The 19,334-nt window shown below is 38.3% G+C and overlaps 4 protein-coding genes across 5 annotated transcripts; 2 read left to right on the forward strand and 2 right to left on the reverse strand.

The window, feature by feature from the left end:
• The first annotated feature begins 3 nt into the window (after positions 1-3).
• Positions 4-4,566, forward strand: LOC124443857 (nucleotide exchange factor SIL1-like). Of its 2 annotated transcripts, none has more exons than XM_046994397.1 (5): positions 4-156; positions 988-1,368; positions 1,438-1,741; positions 1,970-2,299; positions 2,371-4,566. In XM_046994397.1, exons 1-5 carry the CDS (start codon positions 99-101, stop codon positions 2,660-2,662), a joined length of 1,365 nt encoding a protein of 454 aa, XP_046850353.1. In that variant the 5' UTR covers positions 4-98; the 3' UTR covers positions 2,663-4,566. The 2 variants fall into 2 exon arrangements, with proteins under 2 accessions (XP_046850353.1, XP_046850354.1); XM_046994398.1 differs by lacking the exon at positions 4-156 and adding an exon at positions 477-602.
• On the reverse strand, positions 3,162-10,595 carry LOC124444535 (cilia- and flagella-associated protein 206-like). The gene is made up of 16 exons (XM_046995157.1): positions 10,405-10,595; positions 10,185-10,268; positions 10,026-10,116; positions 9,849-9,950; positions 9,651-9,737; positions 8,879-9,037; positions 8,441-8,533; positions 8,256-8,374; positions 8,065-8,184; positions 6,724-6,915; positions 6,239-6,349; positions 5,986-6,128; positions 5,240-5,336; positions 5,106-5,151; positions 4,169-4,277; positions 3,162-3,461 (listed from the first exon to the last, which is right to left on the reverse strand). Exons 1-16 carry the CDS (start codon positions 10,510-10,512, stop codon positions 3,320-3,322), a joined length of 1,803 nt encoding a protein of 600 aa, XP_046851113.1. The 5' UTR covers positions 10,513-10,595; the 3' UTR covers positions 3,162-3,319.
• Positions 10,596-10,667: 72 nt separating this feature from the next.
• On the forward strand, positions 10,668-14,650 carry LOC124444880 (transmembrane anterior posterior transformation protein 1 homolog). Its single transcript, XM_046995548.1, has 14 exons — positions 10,668-11,453; positions 11,551-11,681; positions 11,770-11,900; positions 12,321-12,364; positions 12,442-12,557; positions 12,649-12,781; positions 13,094-13,191; positions 13,301-13,370; positions 13,473-13,553; positions 13,623-13,732; positions 13,836-13,901; positions 13,971-14,039; positions 14,103-14,179; positions 14,254-14,650. The coding sequence occupies exons 1-14, from the start codon at positions 10,973-10,975 to the stop codon at positions 14,504-14,506; spliced, it is 1,860 nt and encodes a 619-aa protein (XP_046851504.1). The 5' UTR covers positions 10,668-10,972; the 3' UTR covers positions 14,507-14,650.
• LOC124444882 (RNA-binding region-containing protein 3-like) lies at positions 14,479-18,682 on the reverse strand. The gene is made up of 13 exons (XM_046995550.1): positions 17,942-18,682; positions 17,721-17,768; positions 17,522-17,622; positions 17,156-17,278; positions 16,759-16,870; positions 16,620-16,688; positions 15,907-15,983; positions 15,554-15,813; positions 15,318-15,479; positions 15,137-15,231; positions 15,007-15,065; positions 14,808-14,940; positions 14,479-14,729 (listed from the first exon to the last, which is right to left on the reverse strand). Exons 1-13 carry the CDS (start codon positions 18,131-18,133, stop codon positions 14,697-14,699), a joined length of 1,464 nt encoding a protein of 487 aa, XP_046851506.1. The 5' UTR covers positions 18,134-18,682; the 3' UTR covers positions 14,479-14,696.
• Positions 18,683-19,334: the final 652 nt, after the last annotated feature.

A 19,334-nucleotide genomic window follows, 5' to 3' on the forward strand; every position in this document is an offset into this window, starting at 1 on the left:
CGTAAAGTCGTCGGAAGTTACCGTTTACTGATTCATAAACCTAAAGTACAGTTTAAGATACCAATTTATTTACCGAGAATGAGTTTAAGATAAAACCAATGGCCAGGAGGTCAATATTTTTCATTACGTTAACGTTATTTACTTCGATTTATACAGGTATGGATGAATGTAATCGTCGTACTTTGTTGAATTTTTCGAGTATTGTGATTCTTTGTGAAGATATATTTTCTCACCTTACTTTCATTGAACAGAATTTGAGTTTCAGAAATGGCGGGGGGCGGAGGAACAAAATGGCTGCAGTAATTAATGTTCAGTGTATACTGTATATTTCATTTTGTGTCAGAGAGACATGCAGCAAGAGTCTATCTTTGTCAATGCTCCCCCCCCCCCAATTAATTAAGACGGAGAGACTAAAAAGCCCCTACCAATATTCATTGTCACAAAAAGTGGTAGTATTTTCAATATTTTCCCTTTGTTGGACTAGGGGAAAACCATCAACATAGATGACCTCTCTCTTACGATATATCTTTCTCATGCAGAATGAAGTATACAATGAACAATCTAGAATTTTGCTGACTCTTTGACTGAAACTTTGCTATAAGGTGAGAAATGGTATGCACCCACTACGACATGTCTTGTTATTCTGCTCCCCAATCATAGGTGTATTAGGTGGAAGGGTAGGGGTTGATCTAGCCCCCAGCTAAATGCTCCGCAAACAGTCAAGCATTATCCAGTGGAAAGTTTTGTAAATTAGATCATTTAAGATTGAAAATGTACTACCCCCACTAATAATTTTGGCTCATCTGCCCAATTGAAAACATTTTGCACCCACTGATTACAATATTGAGGGCGAGTTTATTTTAAAGTGTAACTGATCATCCTTTCCACTATAACACTTATAGTGAAGGAGGGGGGGAACGTGATCAGGGCGTGGCATTTTACTGATCAGAGAGAGCTGCAATTTCTGAGATTTTTCATTTTATATAGAAGACAAGCAGGGTACGAATGATTTGGTTTTGATAGAATCTGGACCACAGGAAAATGAGGAACACGATAAAACTACAAAACATGACGATTACGAAGTATTTCACGCCACGAACAAATGGCAGACGGTAAAAGACGGCCAGGCGATACCACGTGGTTTGCACGTGCAAATCGACTTGCAAACTGGCGAAAAAAGGGCGAAGTTAATGGATGACACTCCAAATGTTGAGAGCAATGGAAATAACGTTCTGACATCAAAAAAAAGGTTCATCAAGATTGATCGAAATTTGATTTCTAAGCAAAAGCTAAAGGATGCCTTAAAAGATTTCAAAGATAAATTTCACCATGAGAATGAAATGGAAGATGACGTCATTGTCGAGCATGGTACGACGTCATCTACGGTCGTTTATTTCTCGTGATTCAACGGCTCGATTACGATTTTCATTAATTTAGGGAAGAAAAAGTACAGAAGTATGGACGAGATCAAGCAAGAATTTCAAGGGACAAATATTTGGATGAAGAAAGACATCGAGATCATGAAAGATCAAGTTTACGTGTTGAACAACAGCGCAAGCAGTAAGATGGACATCCTGCAAGCTTTAGAGGAACTGGAGTATTTGGTTCATCAGATAGACAACGCTAGAGATTTGGATAAAATTGGAGGCTTAACGATAGTTGTCAATTTGTTAAATGCAACCGATAATGATGATGACGTTCGTAGTGAAGCCATAAGTGTCGTGGGCTCAGCTGCTCAAAGGTAAGGAGAAAGAAATATCGTTCATGGAATTCCACCATTGTCATAATATCGTTCATGGAATTCCACCATTGTCATAATATCGTTCATGGAATTCCACCATTGTCATAATATCGTTCACGGAATTCCACCATTGTCATAATATCGTTCATGGAATTCCACCATTGTCATAATATCGTTCATGGAATTCCACCATTATCATCTTTACACTACGTTTGTCATTTCTTTCAGTAATTTGCCAGTGCAGATAAGCTTGTTGCAGTCTGGTGCGCTCCATTTATTGACAAGGTTACTCGTCGATTCGCGGAGTTCGCCGACGTTAAAAAAGAAAGCCGTTTACGCTCTCTCGGCCATGTTGAGACTTTTTCCCAAAGGTGCCCGGCTATTCCTGAAACTCGGTGGATTATCTCATCTCAGCTCGTTGTTCGAGAGCAACTCGAATGAAAAGTTGCAAATGAAAGCATTGACGTTGGCGATTGACTTACTTCGCGAGCAAATGGATGGCATCCGCGAAAAAGCAAAGGAAATGGGAATTAAAGAATACGAGAAGGCGGTGATTAAGTATGATTCTCGCGACAAGGTAACAAAGCGTTCACCGTCAAAAATAACGACTCCTGTTTCTTCTCTTACAGAGCACCACTGCTGAAAGCGTTGTACGATGACGGTTGGTGTGAGCTGTCTTCCATGTTAATTACGTCTATCGATGATACGGAAGGGAAGGAGAAACTCCTTCAAGCATTTCATGTTCTTTTACCTGCATGCCGGGAGGAGTATAAACGGTTGTCACGATTTAAAGAAGCCCTCGAGCTTTGGCGACAGGAATGGCGACGCGAAATGACAATGGACGAAGAAGACGACACGGGTTATCTGGAGAGCTTAGTGAGACTTGTGAATAGGATTTTTGAAGAGTGCGGATGGACGTAGGCGATTTACTTCAGTCTCAGACGAAATCGTAAGAGATCCTGTTTCTCTTCCATTTTACCACAAACAAATCCAATTTCTTCTATATTCAAGCAAATAAGATTAGTACTGCACTTAAAACAAACTGTACTTAAAACGAGCATAGAACAATTGTTCGATTCTCCCTTCTTCGTTGAACGAAAAGTTTTAGTGTGTCGTGAACAAAACGCATCGAGCTTTGGTAGTACTCGATGCGTTTATGTTAGTAACACAGCATTTCTAAAATGAAGTGTGATAATCATGTTTCATAACACAAAAACTATTTCATTTCACTATTTCACATCTAGCGAATCAACTTCTCCCAGCATAAATTTTCGCGATAATTTCCGGAAGACACTCGAATTTATTCAGTATCCGGTGCGATTGCCTACGTTTCTTGCAATGCTTGATAGAAAAATGAAGTTGTATTCGTAATAAAATCGTAGCTTTCAAGGGAGAAATCAACACTCTCCTTAAATAGTTATAAAATTGATCATAAATAATTGTAATGTAAGTCCTACACGTCACTAAGCCAACACATACAACGTTGATATGATAGTATATATACATTTTAAAACAAGCAAGATCCTTACAACAAACCATGTTCGTACGTGAAGACCTAGTAGACGCATCTTTAAACAATCATGTTTGGTCAACATCGAGAGTAAGTTCGACCAAAGAGATTGTCGTTTTAGTTGTCTTACAGCCACGGAGACCGGCAATGTAACGAGATGGTTTAGGCACACTTGTCGATTCTTCTCGCTTGGTTTGAGTCCCTCCGTCTCTGTAAGTAAACAGAAAATTTTCTTGAGAAATATTATCGCTTGAGGAGGAGGAGGAATGGGTACAGATTATGTATTTAGTCATGAAAAGATTACATATATAGTGGAACATTTGCAAGAAATCAAATTTAGAAGGAACAAGAACTGTTCTCTTGAATTCTCGGTTCCGACAGAAAATAAACAGGTCGCCCCGTTCATTTTGTTTTGACATTAAATTTCTAAAACAGTTCTTTTTAGAACTCTTGATTTTCTCTGTTTTCTCCGCTTAGTTTTTTTTTTCTTCTCGGTTCAAACTTGGGTTTCGTGGTTTTTATTCGGTTTCAGTCCATTCACCATGGCAATCGCTCTTTTTTAAGGCGGTATTCAAATTTGTCACCACGACAAAATCTCTGTTTTACCATTTTATTTTGCATGTCTGAACACGAATCTTAACTGACTTCGAAACGAGTGGATGAAAATAAAACATTCATGAGAATTTGGTTCCCGTACTACACATAAAATATTACGAGCAAAAATTTACCAACTTTGCCTACATTGGTTGGCCGTTGGCAACGTGACGTCACAATCGTAATTGATGACGTTGGGTCATCGTACCAATGACATGATACTTGTGACGTCATAGTGTTCAAAATTATTATATTTGGTACATGGTTCATCTGACGACCAGCATGAAGGGTGGTGAAAACACTCAAAATAAATCAAGACTAACTTTGGAAGATAAACTTGAGTCGTGTTGTCTCTCTTGTAGTTACTTAAATTCGTCTGCATCGATTGCGTCACTTTCGTTCGTAAATTTGCCTGAAATAAATCGAACATACGTCATCATTACATACACCAAAGCTTTGCGTATGATGGGGCTTCTGTTTGGAATTCAATTCCAGCAGAAATCAGAAATAGCAAAAGCGTGTCACTTTTTCAAAAGATTGCATTTTATGATTAAGTTCAACATGTAACTAATTGAATAAACTAAACTCTGGGAATATTTAAACTTATCTTTCTCTTCTATAGTTAATTTTAATTCTTAGTAAATTTTGTAATCGCTTTTGAACAAAAGCACGCCCCAGTTGATGAGGCCAGCGTGTCAAAATAAAGATTTTCATTCATTCACTCTCATTCATTACAAAAGTCGCGATCAGCCGCAGATTGTCAAGAGAGTGGTTTTCATTCTGCATAACAAAAACACAACTTTGCTCATTCGGAATGTTATGGGAAAAAATCACACAGCGCATTTAGCATCACGAGATTTATCCTACTGAACTTGCAATATGGATAAGACTAAACAAAGAACGAGTGGGGGAGGGGCAACAAAACAAAGAACGAGTGGGGAGGGGGGCAACAAAACAAAGAACGAGTGGGGGAGGCAACAAAACAAAGAACGAGTGGGGAGGGCAACAAAACAAAGAACGAGGGGAGGGGCAACAAAACAAAGAACGAGTGGGAGAGGGGAGCAACAAAACAAATAACGAGTGGGGGAGGGGGACAACAAAACAAAGAATGAGGGGGGAGGAGGCAACAAAACAAAGAACGAGTGGGAGGGCAACAAACAAAGAACGAGGGGAAAAAAAAAGAAAGAGTGGGAGGCAATAAACAAAGAAGAGGGAAGAAAAAAAAAAGAATGGGAGGGGCAAAAAAATGAATGGGTGAACCAGCATGTGAATGTATCAAAAGTTTCCCGCTTCCCGCACCATTGACCTAAACATCGTCATAAAATCGTTTGTTACATCACGCGTCACGGATTTAAACAAGAATTGATAAGCAAAACTTAAGCGGTTCAACTCGCCTCGTAGGGAGAAATGGCGGAAAACTGTGAGTGAAGTTCTAATAATTGAATCAACTCGGGAGACTTCTTTGCCGCTGAAGCCACGTCAGCAATATGCCTATAATGACGTGTTAACATAACATGAAGTAAGGTAGAGCGATCGCACAAAGTTCACACAAGAAGATTATATTTTCAGAAACATTGAGTTTTGTTGTTTGGCGCAGTCTTACAACGGTCACGTGGGCACTTGGAATAACTGGAAAGAACATAATCAGCAATAAATATATTCGAGGCATTTTGGTTGCGGTAGTTTCGACATGTAATGAGGAGAGAAGAGGATTATGCAGAAGACAGACGTTGAAGATAGTAGTGCTAGAGAAGACAAGATAAAAAATGTTATTGTAGAAGGTTGATGGGTGTGGTGAAAAATGATTTGAGGGGCATGGAAGTGATAGAAGATGATAATATGAGGGGCACGGGAGTGGTAGAAGATGATATGAGAGGCATGGGAGTGATAGAAGATGATGATATGAGGGGCATGGGTGATAGAAGATGATGTGACGAAAACATAACATTGAAGGTTGAAACCAGATTGGCGAGCACGAATAAGGGAAAAAGGAAGAAAATTCGCCGACCACAGTTTCATTTCGCGTGCCACAGTGTTTCTGGCGTGTGGAGGGGGGGAGGAGCGCATCCCTTCTGTGCTAACCTTTCGCGGTGGCCCTAAATGTTTATCGAATGATAATAGTCGTAAAAAACAACTTTACTTTTCTGGGTCTTTCATGAATTCATAGCAAGCTTCCTTCGTGGAGAACGCATAATATTTACTGTCGTACATTACCACACCAATGGCGGGGTTGGATGGTAAAATGAAACCTTTATCATTCACCAAGGACCATGCGCAATATCCCTAAAGAACCATTATATAAACATATTAGTGAGATGAACCTTCACATTAGTCAACACCAGAAAAAGATTCGCCGACACGAGTTACCATGGTAATGACGTAACTCATCTTACTCGATATAGAATTGGCAAACGGTAGAAATTTTTAATCCCGTCGGGATAGAAGAGTTCAACATCCTGTCTTGGAATGTCTTCGGATTTAATACGACAGTTTTCATCATCGGTCTATAACAAACCAAGTGCGGGCCCGTATTAAAGAGTCTCTGATGCATTTTCAAAGCCATCATCAGAGAATACATATAATATATAAATCCTAACACGGTTTTTAATATGCACATGAAAAAAACATGTAACTTGGACGAGATTTGAACTCGCACCTTCGGGATACTAGTCCGCCGCTCTACCTGTTGAGTAGAGTCGTCCAAGTCACATGTTTTTTCATGTGCATATTAAAAACCGTGTTACGATTTATACATTGATGCATTTTTGAAGATCCTTTATTTCGGGATTACTTAAAAACGAAAATTCATGTCACACGTGCACTTTAATAGATGATCACGTGAGGGACAACTGTATATATAACGTGAAGATTCGCTAACCTCCGTCAAGCGATCGTTGTCTGTCTTTATTTTAATTCCTTGTAAAAGTTTTTCCAGCACTTCGGGAGGAAATAGCTCCGTGACAACTTTACTAAATGGAGCCAAACTGCTCTGTATATTGGTAAGAACACTGAGTAGGACCATCTCGTCTTGAAAACCGCTCCAAATATGCGAGACGTTTATGAACTGAGGCTGAATCGCAACAAGAGAAAAACCAGTCAAACATATAGTACACTGCCATCAATGTAATTTCTGCGACAGAAATGTCAAATTCCAAAAGTATTCGACAATGTAAAGTTTGAGAAGGTGATAAGGTAATAGCTATATAAGAATGTTTGTAGATTACATGTTTGTAAATGTAGATGGTCCAGGTTGGTATAGTCCTGAGAAGGACTGTTTTTGTTGTTGTTAACTGACGTTTCGACAACCTTAGCGGTAGTCATCTTCAGAGTCAAAAAAAAATTTACTTTATAATGTTTGTAGATGTTGTTTGCCCAGGTTAGTGCAGTCCTTTGAAGGACAGCTGATGGTACTTGATGTTGAGGTTGACTGACGTCTTCACAATGACTTCGAAGGTGACTACCATTAAGGATGTCAAAACATCAGTCAACAGCAACACCGACAGTCCTTCTCCGGACCTCACTTGACCAGGACAATGTGCATCTACAAGGATCAAACGATACTGCGCGGTTAGAAGTTAGAACCATTCACTTTAATAGTGATGCGCCGATGCTTATATCGGCTCTAAAACAGAATTATCGGTATCGGTAATTTTCTTGCTCATAACACCGATATTTAGACATTTCGTGGAAATAGAAATACATTAGGAATGAATCATAGCATTACAATACTAATTATAACACTTTAACAATTTTTGTTAAGTTAATACTACTTTAAAGTTGTTAGTGCCACATGATATTAATTTCCATTGACAATTGCGTTGTGAAATATAGGGCTGCAGTGTAAATAAACACTTCGAATTTTATACATTTTTTATCAAATGAACAGTCACTGGCGAGCAAAGGCGGCGTACTTTATGATGTTTATGTTTCGTAAAATGGCGTAAAATATCGGTATCGGCACAATATCGGCATTTTAATAACGGGTAATCGGTACTACGGTAAAATCCTATATCGGTGGATCACTACACTTTAATGCACAGAAATCGCTTCTTCAATGTTTTCATTGAACTCATTTGTAGTAAGAGTGTTCGCAATTATAAACCTTCCATAACCCCGGGTGAAAAATTCCTGTTGCCCACCCCCACCCCGGGCTAAGAAATGTCCTTTTTTAAAAAGTAATTAACATATTAAGGAGTGCTACAGATTATCAATGACTTACATAAACTTGCGCGGTTGGAACAGCAGTTTTTGACTGAACGGTATTGCGAAGATTTTCCAATCTTGCTTTGAATTGAAAATCAAGAGTTTCGGTCTGTTGGCCACACTCGATAACTTCGTGCTGCATTTCGTAGTAATTATTTCAAAAAATTTTTTCAGCCTACCAAACGCAAGGTGAAATTCACGCCTTACCAATACGACGGTTAGAAATGTTTCCAACTGCCTGACATTTGTCAAACATTGTTTTAACAACGGAAGTGAAACGTCCGTGGATGAAGTCTCTGGCTTTGATGACAACTCTTCGACAATCGCTGAAACACAAACAATGGACGCATGTTAAAACTTTTCAAAAAAACTTGCAACAAAAGCAAACAAACCTGTGAATTTATAGGCCATTTCACGTGTTCCATCGATCTCAGTTTGAATCTTGCTAATAGTAGCTGGTATAGCTTCCCCAAGAACAGCAGGCACTAGATAATATATTTAGTAAATATCATTTTATCCTACAAGATCCCTAATAGTAGCTGGTATAGCTTCCCCAAGAACAGCAAGCACTAGATGATATATTTAGTAGACATCATTTTATCCTACAAGATCCTTAATAGTAACTGGTATAGCTTCCCCAAGAACAGCAGGCACTAGATGATATATTTAGTAAATATCATTTTATCCTACAAGATCCCTAATAGTGGCTGGTACAGCAACAGCATCCCCCAAGCATGGTAGGCTCCATAAAGATCAATGCATCCCCCTGCATGGTTCCAATCTATAAGTAGCCAAATCATTGAAAGATAACCTTACTACAAGTCACTTACAGTCGTCTATACCATCACCCCCTTTGCCACACTCTTGGTTAAAAAGACGAATGCCAGATACAATCTGACTGAGTTCTTGCAGTTGTTTCTCCTTATCCTGTTTTATCATAGACATGAAAGTCCCAAGCTCTGTGTGAGGAAACACACTTTGTAGGGCAGCTATGAAGAAGTAATACATAATATTAAATATGATACACTCAAGTAATTAAGACGTAAAAGATGTCCACAGAGTTTGCACAGGTTTATACAACAATGGAGACTTTGGAAGAGCTTGAGAGCTGAGGTTTTTTGGTTTGATCTTTCTCGAGAGTTCGCACAAATGTCTCATGGTTTGCATAAGCCTGTGCAAACACGAAATTCTTTTTGTTTTATAAAGTCACAAAAATGCAAAACAAATAATTTTAAAACAAATATCTTAAATTTTCTTCTATCGTGTATTCATGGCTTATTGGTAAAGTCTTATAGATTATTTTATAAATTGACTCAGATCAGTTTGCACAGGCAAATTGAAATACTCAACTTTTGACCAATCAGCATTTTATTATAATTAATTTATAATGTACTATGCAACACTTTGTATATGTAATAGCATGGTTTCGAGAGCAATTTTGGGAAAAACATGAACAAGTGAGTTTTTTAAAGACTATCAAAATTGCACAAGTCCGAAGGATGAGGTGTTTCGCATTTTTGCACTGGTATTTAGAAAAAATTGCACTCTTAACCAATCAGAATTGAGAAATTTTTCCATGTATATTATAAAGAAAAAAAATACCTGTAGCTTCACGGACAACAGTTATATCTGTGGGTGAACCAAGACCGGATCTGAGCAGGACACAAGAAACAATCTTACGGTAAAGTGCTAAAATTAGATAGAACATGCGAGAGAGTGGCACTAAGGCGAAAAAACTAAAGCACTCTTTCTGCAATATTATTCTGGGTTCATCCCTGCGAAATGATGAAAACATCATACCTTCGAGCTCATCTCGATTTCGAGCTCGGCTATCGGTGATCTCTCGTACAACTGGACTCAGTCTGGTTTCAAGTACCCTACGATGTTCTTCCAGGAAATCCGCTGTAATAAATCAAAATTTCAAGGTATTTTCATGCATTTATGATGTCATCTGAAACAAAGTGGGATTTAATTTACCGCGAGTGGTGTAATTCATATCAAAGTACACTTGCATCTTCACAGTTGCAAGAGAAGGCGATGTTTCGTCCATTAATCTAGCAACACACGACTGAAATAGAATGTAACTTATCTTTCTAACGATGATAAAATCAAAACATTATCATGCATCGTTCATACACTTATAAGTCGTTGAACATCTTCTTTCGTCAACGTTCTGTCCACATTGAAGTGATTATTTGGGTCCAAAACTACAGCCTTCACCTGAACCAAAAATAATGTATAAGTATCATAAGATTGGTGGCATTATTGGCATTTATTGCAACAACATCAATAACTCAATTATATCGCAAAATGCATAAGAAAGTTTAGCAACACAGCCCTATACGGTCTAGCATACCATGAAGGCCACCAAGGTTTCAGAGACTTCTTGACCTCTTCCCGCACATTCCTGCGCAATTTCCCGAATTATATTTTTAATCACACTCTCTGCTTGTGGCTTTGACATGTTGATAGAGCAAAACGCATTAAATTCCTAAAAAATGCTGCAAGAAAATAAATGTTATCGAAGAACAGAAGCCATATTGATAGTTGTGCGCTGTCTCTATGGAAACTTCAATATGTTGAGAAAAGAAAGGCCTGGTAACTAGAATGAAATAAGCAAACCGGACGTCGCAAATTTTTAGTATCTCAATTTCATTGAAAATACAAATATATGTGTTTTACTACTGTAAATGACACTTTGCTGGTAAATTAATAATAAGATGAATCAGATGACAAGCAAAGCTTCCTCAAACGTACTTTCGTGGACAATAAAATCCGGCGAATCCAAAAAGGCTTAGAGGTTTTTGGATTCCCCCCATTGTAAATTTGTGATTCATCCAGCACTGAGCTGCCCAGTTCAGCTGGACGGTGGGGGTGTAGTTAGAAAAGGGGGAAGTTCATGTTTAGATCTGGAAAATTACAGTATGGAAGATGGAGGTCGGATAACGTCACGTGCAACTGGGAACCGTTCCAAGTTCACTGGGACACACAGGGCAGAGAAGTCCGACACCCATGACGTAATGCATTCGGGTAGGACAACAACGGAAATTCTCGAAAAAGAGATGTATGGCGAACACGTGACGAAAAATGATGACAAAATGAACAATTCCCTTGATAAATTGTCTGATGATGAAACTGATGGACCAGTGTTGAATGGTGAAAATAAAAGACTTAGAATTAGGAAGAAAATATTGACACAAGTTAGAGAGCATGATCTTCCTTCTCACAATAAAGACAATGACAACGTTAAGGATAGATTAAACCCTCAGTCTGGCAAGGATGCAGTAGTGAAACCCAGTTCTGAAGAAAAGGGCACATTTAGATCACTTGGCAATGAAGATAAGGAACAGGAAGATGAGGAAACTGAAGACATGCCTCAACAACTGCCCAAGAATTTCAAAAAGGGTAAGTATGAGTTGCAAAATGGCGTCCCTATCAACTGCTGAGCTACAGCAATAGCTCAATTATGATCTTTAAAACTACATAAAAATATGATCTTTAGATTTTTCACTGTTTCGATATTTAAAAATGGAAATGACAAGAGGCCATCTCTTTGAAGAACGTGAAGGAAGATACCTGGAGCAAAGAGAGAAGGTTTACACCTTCATGAAAACACCAAGAGAATTAGAAAAGGTAGGTGCTTCCCAGTGATAAGTGAATGTAGCCTTGCTCATATTTTACACATTGTATCATGTAAGTAAAGAATATCTTCTTTTTCTAGCTAATGTGGTTCGGCTTCTTACTTTGCTTGGATTGCTTCCTGTTTGTCTTCACGTATCTTCCCATACGTGTCCTGGGAGCTGTATTGCAGCTGCTTGCAGGCATTGTTTCTTTAAAGTTTCTCAGAACAAGGCAAGTTGAGATTAAGCTACAAATATTAAATGTGAGAGGTTGGGGGTATTTAGGGGGAGTATAGGTTGGGGATCTTTAAGGGGGTATAGGTTGGGGATCTTCGGGGAGTATAGGTTGGAGGGATCTTTAGGGGGCAGTATAGGTTGGGGGATCTTTAGGGGGGAGTATAGGTTGGGGGGATCTTTAGTGGGGAGTGTAGGTCGTGGAGGCATGTAACACAACTGTTTTAGTAAACATATAAAAAGTCGAAAAACTGATAGAGAACAAAAAAAGTTGTGGATTTTTCTATCAAATACAGACACTACAAGAGTTGGTCACCAAATATAGAAACCCAATTATTTTGAAATGCTTCTTTCCAAAGTAGTTCATTTTGCTAAATCTGTTAATTGCTGATGTAAATTCTATTTCCCTCCACTGCAGGCAACCAATATTGGAATCACATCAGATTTGTGACTTACTACGTGGTAGGAATATTTAATCAAAGCCAATTGAGAAAGACAACATTTTGTTGGACATTTGAAATATTGATTCCCTCGTTTAGGTCTTGTTCTTTTTGTGTGCTGTGCTGCGATGGAGAACCTTGATCTTTCTATATTGTATCATATTGTTCGTGGACAATCAGTCATCAAGTTATATGTTATCTATAACATGTTAGATGTGAGTCTACATCATTTGAGTGTATTGAAAACAATTCTGGTCACTCAATGATCATGTTCTATGTGTTAAAAATATTTTGTTTTTCATGAAGATTGCTGATAGACTTTTCTCCTCCATTGGTCAAGATACTTTGGATGCTCTGTTTTGGACAGCAGTTGAAGCACCAGAAAAAAGGAGCATTCTTATGATCCTACTTCATTTTGGCTTAGCCTCTCTCTATGTCTGTATCTTTTTACCTGCATTTGTTGACCCCCCCCCCCCGCTTTACAGCCCAATGCTAACATTTCTTAAAGTGAATGGTTTTATCAAGGGAGTATCCTCAAATGTTTGTAGATGCAGTGATGGTACGACAGCCTTAGCGGTAATCGTCTTCAGAGTCATGACTACAGCTAAGGTTGTCAAAACGTCAGTAAACATCAACATGAACAGTCCTTCTCAGGACTCTATTAACCTGGACGATCTACATCCACAAACATGTAAGGATACTCCCGGGTTCAAACCATTTACTTTATAACTTTCCTTGATAAAAATCTCAGTTTTGCACGCGGTGTTGGTTCTCTTTCAAACCATAACTCTAAATGTTGCAATTAATTCCCATAACAAGGTTCTGATGGTCGTGATGGTGTCAAATCAGGTGCAACGACGAAGATTCTTGTTAGCTACAATCGTTGTCGTCATTGCGATGTTTTTCTTTGCGACTTTTTTTCTTGGGATTTCAATACTCACCATTTTTGCTTTCCTAGTTTGTAGAATTGAAAGGAAGCGTTTTCAAGAAATTTGAGAAGAATAATCTTTTTCAAATGTCATGCGCAGGTGCGTTATTACGATAATGTTCGTCGCCTCTATCAAGCGTACATCACAAGGAAGGCGATGCTTGTTTCTTTCACGATGTAATAACGATCCTCTTGTTCATAGATATCAGAGAAAGATTTTATTACATCGTCCTGGTCTCGCTGGTGATTCTCAGGAACATGCACGAACTTCAGTGGGACATAGGTGATACATGAGGATCTTTCTAATCCTCGAGCGTTGACTTTCGTTGACCGCGTAAATCGTTCATTTCAGATCATTTTTACGAGCTGCTTATGTCCGCTACATTGTTACTCTCCTCTGAAGTCTTCGTAGATTGGGTTAAACACGCCTTCATCACGAAGTTCAACTGCATCTCGAGCGAGGTGAGGGTAACACGACAGCGCCATCCGTCTTTTTACCGAACAACCTTTACTGTTCGAAGGATTTTTTTACCTGGCGAAATTCAACATCTTTATCTTTCACCAGGTGTACAGAGAATACAGAGAACTGCTGGCCGTGGACGCAACAACGAGTAGATTGATTGGACAGAGTGTACGAGACCCTGAATTAAAGTCGCTTTCAATGTTACTTCCTTCGATAATCTCTTGCATATTTTTCCAGGCTATTTCCGAACATTTTGATTTGGTATCGCGGCGTCTCGGTTTTATTCCCTTGCCTCTGGGATGTTTGGTATGTGCTTCATTGTCATAATACCGTTTCTTGAAACACAAAACACATCATTTTCAATTCCAGGTGTACCGCGTGACGAGTCAGTCTATTAAACTCAGTGGAAAGTTTGGCGTTGTATCGCTAATCTTACTGTATTTGTGGTATAGAAAATCTTCCATTTTGAGACTAAACACCGTGTGTCGTCACCAACTACCTTGGGTTTTTGCTATTTTAGGTTGACGTCACTAAAAGTGCTGAACAGCATCATTCTCCTCGGATTATCGAGTAATTACGTCTTAAACATGACGTCATCAAACGATGCGGAAAAGCAAAGCGAACCAACTTGTGCAAGCCCCGATGTGCTTTTTCCCACTTCGGATCCTTTGAATAGAGGAGCCAAGAAGAAGGGGAATGCGTGTAAAACACGTCAAGTCAAAGCACTTAATGAGATAGATCGTTATACATTATGCAGTAATCGTATCGTTTGATAAACACAATGAATTTATATACAGTTATTTTGTAAAGAAAACAGTGTTGTATTATATAGTTTGTGGTCACTTAACGCCATTATATTTATTCGCACTGTGCGAAAATATTTCAAGTAAAATAAATCTCCTGGCAAACACGCAAAATGCGAGAGTACTCTTCTGCGTTTTACCTAATAATTCTTTTTTCTCTTTATGTTTTCGGTTTGGCAGACCGCGCGAATTGCTGAAAGAACAAGTAGATCGATATTATACACGGATTTAATTCTCCTCCATAGAAAAGTAAAAAAAAACAAAAACTAACCACGACAAGAGGTTTACCAAACAGAACATAACAATTTGTTTCCTTTAACGCCAACTCGGCCGACTTTTCATCGGCAAAGCTCACGAACGCCTGCCCCTTCATTCGGCCTTCTTTCATCAGACGAACGTCAAAACTACGAGAAGTTATACAATTGCAATGAAGTTATCTTTCAATTTAAGCGTCGATGATAAGGCATTACCTTGATTTGCAGTCTTCGTTTTCCTGGTCAACAAATCTTCCAAAAACACGACGAAGATCCTGCAAAACAAGTTTCTTTAAGCACAACACGTCAGTAAAACCGTACGCAGTAGTTTCACATATATAACTACCTTGGTGTCGGCTTGTTTTGCGATGTTTTTCACGTAAAGACGACATGTTACTTCACCACAGGAGTAGTTCTTGAACGCCGATAACGATTTCATTTCTATAAACGTCGAACGGAAGTAGCTATTCAACAATCTGTATGAGAAAAGTTGAAAATTTTGAGTTGCGACAGAACACACTGCGTACCTTCTCGGCTAATTCTGTTTTTTCTCAGTTCATGAAGGGAGATAAATTCCCCATTATCGCTGTCTTCACTTCCAAAGTCATCCTCACTGTCATTTCGTTTTTCGTCTTCGTACGTTCGCGGAGCGAAAATTCCAAATCCCGAACCCTCGCCTGCACCGAAACCTGACAAAAATTCCAACCATTTCATTGGCCAGGAGATGATCATGTGATTTGAATGATATGAAAGCATTGCTAACCTTTCTTCTGCTCATCTTCGAGTGAGAGTCTTGATGGAGCAGCGTCGAATATGGCGGATATCGTTTCGGCTAACTTTTGACCAATCTTGTTGGTACTTTGCTGAGGCTTTCCCACAGCTTGTTCGAAAACAGATTGGACCGTTACTGGTTTCGATGAAAGTTTTGGTTGATTCTGATGAATGAGTTGGGTAGCCTGAACACGAAGTCGCTTTGCTTTGGGTTTACTTCCGGTTGAAGGTCTTTTCTGCGTTGCATTGGTCCTGGTGAAAGAAGATATAAAGAGAAGGATGCGAAAAAAGTCAATTGAAATCATACAACAAGGCTGTCAATCTTGACTAATATATTTGCTCAACTGTTTATTCTCTGAATCGCTCTCCAGTTCTGATTCCTCACTTGAGATCTGTGGCTCCTCTGGAACCCTTTCTCCTGGCTATCAAGATGGAATAAGTTCGAGTGTCTCGTATGCGTTTTCTACAGTCAGGGGGTTCACATTCAAAGTACATCTAAGAGGGTTGTTGATCATGCTGGAAAAGGACGAACTTCTTGCGTCGGTAGTCGGCACGAGGTGTGATAAAAACATCATTAAAAAATATGGGGAAATTTCCTAGAATATTTTATCTAACATATGGAATGAAAATAGTGGCACAGAGTTACAGAGTAACATGTCGATAATAATTTACTGATTTCATAAATCTTTAATTTCTTACGGTACGAATTGACGTCAAAAAAGCGCATAAGGTTTTTTCATTGAGAAGTCACAAAGACGCGTAGTGCATCCAGTGGCGTCGTCAGCTCGATAAGTGAGGGGGACAGTATTCATATATATTCATGTTTTAATCCCTAAGAAACAATTGACTTTAAAAGAACTTCATACGCAAAAGCATGTATACAACTAAAATCTGCCTCACTTATCGAGCTGACGACGCCACATAATCCATCTGCGGTCGCGAGGACGCATTTCAACTTTTACAAAGAAGCGCATCGTTGATTTGCGTTTCATCATAGTGACACGCAAATTTGCACAATCCTTCGTGACAAATGATCAAAAAAACATCGTTTAGCTTACAAAAGGAGGTGTCGGCGTTTGAAAGCCAAAAGGTGCAGGAAGATTTAGCCTGTTCATCAGATGCAAAACCTGTGAATAGGGCACAGAAATCAGGAAACATTGCCAACAAACCAATATTTCATAAGTCATACGTAGGAACCTGAGTGTAGAACTTTGGAGAACAGATGAGGGCGTTTGCGATGTTTGTGATGATAGAAGGTGTTGGTGGAGGATACAGGTAATAAAGATAAGGATTCCTGCGATAATTGAGCCTATAAATTGAAACACCAAACAAAAGAAAAAATGAAATTGCAATTTTTTCAAGAGCACAGAGCAATGGTTGGATGAATTCATGCACACATATGGATGAACTTTTTTCGAAGGTAGATAAGAAAAAAATCCGGAACTTGCACACATATTTTTTTGAAAAAAATAAGACCAACATCTGATTGGTAGAGCAGACAAGTTTCTGAATTTTTTGGGTGCACACATGTTTTCTGAAAGAATACTACACACATCTGATTAGTAGAACAGACATGTCAAACGTTCAAACTCACCCCAGTTTTTTGCTCACAACATCACAATTCTTGTCCTCATCATTGGCACCTGATGTTGAATCCTTGTCACCAGATTCACTTGCTTTCTCATCCTCGAGAACAGCATCTGGCTTTGGCGATAACCTTGTATATAGGCATAACAAGTTGCAAAAGTGAAAAACATATTGATACAGAAAATACCCAAATATACTTTGCCATGGCGCAGCATTAAAAATCAGTACGAAAATTTCTGCTCTCAATAAACAAATCTGTTTACAGTTCAATGCAAAGATCTTGTTTTCCTTCAATTAATGGATTTGTTTATATTTCATGTTTGATGAAAGATTCACAAACTCTAATATTTTGATTTTTGAAAGCCAGATCTACCTGGATCTTTCCCTAGCAGCTGATTCTTTATGTTGCACCTTTGCAAACTCAACAACAAGCCTTTGATTGAGGACTTCCAGCTGATGCAATCGTACCAAAGCCTATTCACAAAAAAACATAATTTGTTGAGTCTGGAACAATTTTATACATGCATTATTATTCATTCGTTCCCAATGCCTGACTAAAAAACTAAAAATACCTGTTTAGCAGAGGAGAAATCTGGAAAGGTCGCATAAGCTGAATTGCGCTAGAGTTAAAGATAAGGTCAATTTTTTCGAATAAGAAGTTCAATTCTGAATTTCATTTTAATAAAAAATTGCAAGTCTCAACTATAATTAACAATTCTTTTATCTGACGGAATGCTAAAAACCAAACTATAAAAATATAAAGATACATGCTGCTAGAGTGCTAGTTTCTCACCATTTTACCAATCTTTGCCATGCAGACAACATGTTTCGCTCCAAAGTGTTTCAAAAATGATTCTTTATCGTTGTCAGTGAACTGTCGAGGAAGATTTTTCACTAACAAATCTGATGTATTTTCTACATGTGCATTCGCCATGTTGTAGGGTAAATTTCCCGGGGTGGTAAAGTCCGTATAATACTCCAACATTTGAGGTATCGGAGGTACCCCCTGATTCGATTAAAATATTTATTAATTCCGGCAGGCGCATTTGTTTTCATTTCCAATTATGTACTTTAAATTTCAGGTAATTATTAAAAAGTATTTATTGCGCTAAATTTTACCTGATTGCATAGCTTCTTCACTTGAATTGTATCAGTTTAACTCACTATAAATATTTAACTTTGTAATTAATTATGCATTACGGCAGTAATGAATAGAATGTTGATAATAACTGCAAAGTAGACAAATATTAGATAATTTGATGCAATAGCGATGTCTGCGAGGCAATAAAAGTTTGCATCACAAACACTTTGAAAAACCTTATATTGGATTGTAATATATAACATAGCATGGGGGCATGAATAGATAGAGAAAAAAATAGCAGGAGTGCTGAGAAATAAAACAGTTTCCTCAGCAACAGCGCAGATGTAAACAATAAGTTTTGAACCGGAAAACCACAAAAATCACGTGCCGTGTGCAATAGTGACCTCTGGACCTCAAGATTTTTTCACGCATATTTGTTGTTGTTATTGCACTCGCTTTAGACGAGAAATGCGGCCAGCAATAATAACAATGATATACTACAGTTGATGCTGACCGTGCAAGACTCCAGACGTAGAATAATAAAAATTATCGTCCGGCAGAATTTACAGACCTGAGCAGATTCTTCACTACTAACATCTTTCTAATTACGTATTTACTTTCATTGAATTATTTAGTGACCATGAAAATTGATCAATACTTAAGCGTCTAAGGCTTTTGCGCATCTCTCGGTCTAGACAAATATGTGACAAATGTGACCAACATATTGGTCTCTTACATGCGCATCCCAATTTGAGACAATTACGAACTATCTAAATTCTATCGTTACAATGACTGAGTGGTTAAAATTACAGACTTTGACAAGAGAAAAGCTTGCTGAGAGCCCATTACAGGAATACAACACTACTACAACAATGGCAAGCTGTACAAGATTTGTATTCTGTATGACAGCAAAAAATTATTGATTTCCGTCAATATATTGTCATTCAAATGGCATTCATACATTCAATATACAATAAAGTAGACACAACTAGCGCATTATAATCTAGCACGCCATCCCGCGACCCTAATTACAAATACGTAACGCTAACGTCATTTTTTATTTCGATAATCAATATTTCTTGAACTCAGAGTTGCCCATTTCTGA

This window comes from Xenia sp. Carnegie-2017, unplaced genomic scaffold (assembly GCF_021976095.1).
Source record: "Xenia sp. Carnegie-2017 unplaced genomic scaffold, XeniaSp_v1 HiC_scaffold_21, whole genome shotgun sequence".
Classification (NCBI taxonomy): Eukaryota; Metazoa; Cnidaria; class Anthozoa; order Malacalcyonacea; family Xeniidae; genus Xenia; species Xenia sp. Carnegie-2017.

Excerpts from the sequence above, each read along its gene's own strand:
- LOC124443857 (XM_046994397.1), top strand. The coding sequence starts at position 99 with ATGGCCAGGAGGTCAATATTTTTCATTACGTTAACGTTATTTACTTCG. Across the intron at positions 1,369-1,437 it reads TGACGTCATTGTCGAGCATG|GGAAGAAAAAGTACAGAAGT; the intron begins GTACGACGTCAT and ends TCATTAATTTAG. Across the intron at positions 2,300-2,370 it reads TACGAGAAGGCGGTGATTAA|AGCACCACTGCTGAAAGCGT; the intron begins GTATGATTCTCG and ends CTTCTCTTACAG.
- LOC124444535 (XM_046995157.1), bottom strand. The coding sequence starts at position 10,512 with ATGTCAAAGCCACAAGCAGAGAGTGTGATTAAAAATATAATTCGGGAA. Across the intron at positions 6,916-8,064 it reads TTCCAACCGCGCAAGTTTAT|CCTCAGTTCATAAACGTCTC; the intron begins GTAAGTCATTGA and ends GTTGCGATTCAG. Across the intron at positions 6,129-6,238 it reads GTTTGCCAATTCTATATCGA|GGATATTGCGCATGGTCCTT; the intron begins GTAAGATGAGTT and ends ATGGTTCTTTAG.
- LOC124444880 (XM_046995548.1), top strand. The coding sequence starts at position 10,973 with ATGGAAGATGGAGGTCGGATAACGTCACGTGCAACTGGGAACCGTTCC. Across the intron at positions 11,682-11,769 it reads CACCAAGAGAATTAGAAAAG|CTAATGTGGTTCGGCTTCTT; the intron begins GTAGGTGCTTCC and ends TTCTTTTTCTAG. Across the intron at positions 14,040-14,102 it reads CCTTGCCTCTGGGATGTTTG|GTGTACCGCGTGACGAGTCA; the intron begins GTATGTGCTTCA and ends TTTCAATTCCAG.
- LOC124444882 (XM_046995550.1), bottom strand. The coding sequence starts at position 18,133 with ATGTTGGAGTATTATACGGACTTTACCACCCCGGGAAATTTACCCTAC. Across the intron at positions 15,480-15,553 it reads CGAAGATGAGCAGAAGAAAG|GTTTCGGTGCAGGCGAGGGT; the intron begins GTTAGCAATGCT and ends AATTTTTGTCAG. Across the intron at positions 15,066-15,136 it reads CAAAACAAGCCGACACCAAG|GATCTTCGTCGTGTTTTTGG; the intron begins GTAGTTATATAT and ends CTTGTTTTGCAG.